Source organism: Acomys russatus, chromosome 4 (assembly GCF_903995435.1).
Source record: "Acomys russatus chromosome 4, mAcoRus1.1, whole genome shotgun sequence".
NCBI classification, from domain to species: Eukaryota; Metazoa; Chordata; class Mammalia; order Rodentia; family Muridae; genus Acomys; species Acomys russatus.
Genome location: NC_067140.1, coordinates 63,556,515 through 63,562,433, shown reverse-complemented (window position 1 = coordinate 63,562,433; position 5,919 = coordinate 63,556,515). Strand labels below are relative to the sequence as shown.

Here is a 5,919-nt window from a genome sequence, read left to right as displayed (position 1 = left end):
ATTCTTAAATTTGCTCTGCCTTATTTCCTGGACCAATAGGGTCATCCTGAGAGACCAATGAGTGACACACCTTACGGGCAACATGCCTCCCTTAGACAGAACTTTCCTTCCCAGTGTTGCTTTGTGACCACCACTTTCCTGCACGCGTTCTAGCCACTCACTACGATAAATGGCCTTGTGAGTTGCAAAGTGCTAACAGCCACATGCCCTGTCTCATGACGTTTGCTGAAGCAGGAGAATATGGATACGTTAAATAGACAGCATGAAGGAGCAAGTTTATAAATATGTATTTTAGATGCAGAAAATGATTGTCTCTGACAAGTTATTAGTGGCCTTGGAAGACTGACCATCAGCTAGGCTATTTGAAAAGGGTTTAAGATAAAAGTTCATTTTGAAAAACCAAGGAGGCTAATTGATAGTTGGAAAGTAGAATACAGGGATATTCCAAGAGAGAGTAGCTTTGGTTAGGGGGAAGGTGTCTGTAAGTGATTGGCGAGGTCAAAGGGTGTGTGTCACTGTGGGATGAGTCAAAGTCTAATGACTCAGACCAGAGCACAGGAAAATCTATAATGGCTCTTTACTTACGTAGTAAGCCACACAGGCTACGTAAAGATTTTTATAGGCAAAAAAAGAAAAGAAAAAAGAAAAAGAAACAGGCCATAAACGATTGGAAAGACATAATTAGTAAAGGTATCGTTGTAGACTCTTGAAGACTGACAGTCCTTTTGTATAGGTGCTGGCACAGCTTGCCCATATCATACCCAGCTGCTGGGAAATATCACCCCAGGCAGATAGTTGCTGAGTTCAGAGGTCTGGAGAGAAAGAGAGGCTTAGTAGTCAGCAGTACTTGCTATTCTTGCAGAGAACCTGGATTTGGGTCCCAGCATCCATATGGCAGCCTACATCTTTGTCCGTAACTCCAGTTCCAGAGCTGACATCCTTTTCTGGCTGCCTCAGGCACCAGGCATATATGTGGTGCACATACCTACATGCTATCAAAATACTCATACATAAAATAAAAATAAATTTAAAAAAAGAAAGCAATGAGACCGTCAGACATTAATCTTAAAGCCCTTTGTATTCATGTCAGGGCTCTCTGAGGAGGAAGCCTAAGTGAGATCTGAAGTGTGGGGAGCAGTCCAATAACAGAAAGGATGGAGCAGGGAGACAGCACTCAGGAATAGGAAGCAGCATGGGTCCAGAAGCAAAAGGCAACAGGACACATTTCCAACAGCTAAGCGGCAGCCACCCATGGAGAGGTGAGAAGAATGAATGTAGAAAGAAGAGTCGATGGGGAGCCCGGGCCTGGTCATCAGTGCTTTGTGAAGAATGACGAGAGCATTTGGGGGAACTTCATGATAATTTGAGTTTGAATAAATCCACATTCTGTGGCACATGCGGCAAACGTGTTGATTTTTAACATACGATGGACTGGAAATGAAAACTAAAGAGAAAGGCCGCTTTCTCTTTTGTGAACTCCCTGTGGTTTTTGCTGTTGTTTTGGTTTGTTTTTTGTTTTGTTTTGTTTTGTTTTGTTTTAAGATTTATTTATTATGTATACAGTCTTCTGCAAGCATGCATGCATTCTGTGTGCCAGAAGAGGGCACCAAGTTTCATTTCACTGTATATGGCTATAAAAGAGAATCTAGTGCTCTTAACCTCTGAGCCATCTCTCCAGCCCAAACCTCTTTGTTTTAAAGATTTATTTATTTATTTACTTATTATGTATACAGTGCTTTGCCTGCATGTACACCTGCAGGCCAGAAGAGGGCATCAGATCACGTTATAGATGGTTGTGAGCCACCATGTGGTTGCTGGAAATTGAACTCAGGACCTCTGAGGAGCAGCCTGTGCTCTTACCCACTGAGCCACCTCCCCAGGGCTCCCCACCCCTGTGTTTTAAAGAACCATATGCCAAAGAAATTGTGATACTTTTGTCCTTTCCCTTGAATTGATCGTAAGCAATTCTGCAGTTCTATAATTCAATAATATATAAACTAGAAACTTGTCGCCTTCAGGTTCTGCATTTTCAGGCGCTGCCTGCAGGTGGCATGAGTTGTGATGAGAAATGACAAAGTACAAGTCTGTAGAGCACAACCAGCTGACGGACCTTAGTGGTGAAAGGGACGTCAGTCGTTTTGTCTCCTCTTCCCGTCATCCTGTCAGGTTGGTTCTTTCTGAGAGGTCTCCAGTGGCAGGCCACTGGTAAGCGCTGGTGTACTTGGCTTTTCAGGAGTTGCTGATCTGAATAATGGCTGAGGCTCTCCCCCAGTGGCCTAAGAAGCACAGGAATCTGGTTTTGCTGGGTAAGGATGGTGGCCCTCTCCCTGGGAGTTAGCCTGGCTGGTGCCTCGCTTTCTGGGGTCCTTGGAGCTCTGAGGCTCTTAGTTCCAAAGATTCTTAATCTTTGTCAGGCCCGACAAAGTTCCTGCTTTTTGTTTCTGGCTGGTTTGACCGCTCTTAGAATTAGGAATGGGCTTGAAACACCTCTGCATTCCTTAGTTAAGGATATCAAGGCAGAATTCTAGTAAAGACAGTTCTTAAGAAAATAGATCTCTCTTTTTTTGTTGTTTGTTTGTTTGTTTGTTTGTTTGTTTGGTTTTTCGAGACTGAGTTTCTCTGTATAACAGCTCTGGCTATCCTGGAACTCCCTCTGTAGTCCAGGCTGGCCTCAAACTCATGGAGATCCACCTGCCTCTGCCTCCCAAGTGCTGGGATTAAAGACGTGCGCCACCACGCCCGGCTCTAGATCTCATTTTTATATTGAGGTAAAAACAAGTGACTTCATGGTTCTGAACTCAAAAACAAAAAACAAAATAAAAAAAAACCCTGCTGGCTAATTTTATGTAAACTCAACACAAGCTGGAGTTATCTGAAAGGAAGGAACCTCAACTGAAAAAATGCACATGAATGCAAGTGCCTGTGAAGGTCTGAGGTGTCAGATCACCCTGGAGCTGGCGTTACAGGCAGTTGTAAGCCTCGTGATGGGTGCTGGGACTCAAACTCAGGTCCTCAGGTAGAGCAGTGTGTGCTCTTAACCACTGAGCCACTCTGAGAGGAGGGCCCAGCCCATTGTGGGTGATGCCATCCCTGGCCTGGTGGTCCTGGGTTCTACAAGAAAGCAGACTGAGCAAAGCCATGGGGAATAAACCAGAAAGCAGCACTCCTCCATGGTCTCTGCATTAGCTTCTGCCTCCAGGTTCAAGCCCTGTTTGTGTTCTTGTCCTGATTTCTTCAGTGTGGAAGTGTATGTCAAATAAACCCTTTCAACTGCTGCTGCTGCTGCTGGTGTAGTATAGCTTTCAGCCCAGATTTTGGGGAGGCAGAAACAGGTGGATCTCTGAGTTTGAGGCCAGCCTGGCCTACAGAGTGAGTTCCAGGACATCCAGGGCTACACAGAAAAGCCCTGTCTTGGGAAAAATAAAATAAAACAAACTCCTTCCTCCCCAAGTTGCTTTGGTCATGGTGTTTCATCACAGCAATAGTGACTCTAACTGGGATAAACCCCACATCCACTTTTCTATCCTCTTCTAAGGACTGTTGAAGAAATCCAGAGCTGACCCCTCCTCCCTCTCCCTTTCTACTCTCCTCCCCCCCCACCACCACCCCTACCCTACCTCACACAAATCTTCCCTTAAGACCAGGGAGCCATGAGCACGCTCGGTACCAGACTCCTTTTCTTTCTGTGTGAACAGGGCTTCCAATTGCCAAGCCTGAGGTGGTCTCTCAGTTGGAGCATAGGGAAGAACTACAGAAGGATGTCTCAAAAGCAGCCGGTCCAGGTGAGTGACTCTTGGGGACAGTGGGGATGTAACTGAGATAGATGGTTGTGTAAGTGCCTGTGGAGGTGCCCATCCATGTTGCCTCTACCCATGGAAATGCCCACGTGGAGACCCGGGTCTCCTGTGCCGCCCTCTAGCCCTGTGGAGATGATTTGATATAACGCCAGAATTGGATTGGAATGGACAAATATATTGTACCCTTTTAAATCAAACAATACGAAAGCGATGGATATCTTAATGTTTCTAGTAACTTGCTTTGCGAGGGGTCTCTGCAAACACCGCGGCCAGCAGAGTGTCTGTCCATGAGAGATAAGAAGGCAGCAGGGTTCAACACAATTCAGTACCTGGTTTATCTCAAACTTCGAGATTCTGACCCTGAGTATATTTATTTTAGGGATATTTAAGCGCAACACAATTTGGTGAAAAAAAATTCTTGGTGACAATTAACTCACCCCTGTGTGTACAATCAAGCGTAAGGCATGACTCCATTAAAACTCTTTGTCAAATACTTGCAACATCTTCTGTAAAAATGGGTTTTGTAGATTGACTGAGAAAAGCAAGCTCATGAGAAGGGTCTAGAAGCTCTGATATGGTCTTGAACACATGGACAGTGCAGAGGCCACCAGGCTGTTAACCATCTCTTCCCCCTCCCCCCCTCACCCCCCCTAAACCCCCCCACCACCTTCTGGGGCAGGGGTGGAGCTTGGGGGACAGGCCATACACCTCTCCCTTTGAAGAGACAACCCTGTGTGTTTAACACTCCCGGCTTCCCTAGAGCTACCAGTGAGCACAGAGTCTGCTGTCTCCTGTGTATTGCTTGACTGTCTTTTCTTCCATGCTATTTTATATGTACAGCATAACGTTTTCCTTTTTCCATCATAGTCCACTGAGTGTGGTTGATTTCCGAGTTTTCTCTCTGTAAGCGGAAGTAGCATGGCAGAGTGGTTCAGGGTATAGATTTGAAACCAGCCTTCTAGGTTCAAAACTGGTCTTAGCTACTTAGCATTTCTGTGACCTCCGAAAAGTGGGCTGCCTTCTTTTGTGAGTCACGTTTCCCAGCTATAAAACTATAGCTCTTAAGTCATTGTGGTGAGGCTCAAATAGAATAGTTCAAGAAAATTAGAATACCATCTCCCTTTATGCTAAGTCAATGAATGCTATTGATTAACTATGGCATTTTTAATGATTTCATGGATTTTTAAAAATGATGTCATGTTTCTTCTGTCAAAATGAATTGTTGCAATAGATGGCCAGCAAATTCTATTTCTTTGGTCCTATCCTTGTGTAAATGAAGACGCATTGTTTTCCTGGGTTCTTCAGTGAGTTGCTCACTCTTCCAACTACATTTCTCTAACTCTTACAAGATCTTCCTAGTCTACATGCTCAAACTTTTTGATTTCTCTTGACTCCTTAACTGAAGACAGGCGTGTCTCAGTATCCTCCACTAGCCATGTCTTCTCTACAGATACTGAGATCTTCAGTTCTTCATTTCCATTTGCTGGACACCCGTGTGCTTTTGCTATCTTTCTACCTGTATGTCCTTTAAAATTCTAGGCACTTTGCTGAGTATGGCATGCAATTTATACCATTTTGTGACATGGCTGGATACTAAGTAGTGTCTGTATTCGTCTGTTTTGTATTGGTATGTGTGTGTTCAAGTCTGTTCTGTGATGGTATACATGATCAAGTCTGTTCTGTGTTGGTATATATGTGCTGGAGTGTTGTAGTTAATTTAGAAATATGGACTATTAACTGTTTATTATTAGGCTGTAATTACTACAGTGGTATTTTCTAACCTGCTATTAATCAATAAAAACACAGACACCTGTTATATTTTAAAATAGTCTTGCTTCACCTAGGGCAGAGCAGATATTAATCCCCTAAACTACCTTCCGTATCTCCCTGCCCCTATCCCATGCCACCTTCATTTAATAATTTCTATGGAGCTACCTCCCATCCATAATCCCAAATACTTGCTAATATTCTTCATCTGGGCCAAATCATCCATGCTGGCCTGTGCTTCTTCTCCACCTCACCCATGGTGGTGGCTTCCTTCCTTCTCCTCTTCCTCTCTTATCTCCTTCCCAGAATCCTCTTCTGGTCTCAGACTGCTTCCTTTCCCAAGAACCTCTCTGTC

At 44.3% G+C, this 5,919-nt stretch overlaps 1 protein-coding gene across 1 annotated transcript in view; it reads left to right on the top strand.

Annotated features, from left to right (window-relative positions):
• Positions 1–1,192: 1,192 nt before the first annotated feature.
• The window catches only part of Znf892 (zinc finger protein 892), a 9,019-nt gene continuing 4,292 nt past the window's right edge, over positions 1,193–5,919 (top strand). Inside the window, exon 1 of the mRNA XM_051144916.1 lies at positions 1,193–1,259. Coding sequence (XP_051000873.1) covers positions 1,193–1,259 — 67 coding nt within the window. The remainder of the gene's footprint in view (positions 1,260–5,919) is intronic.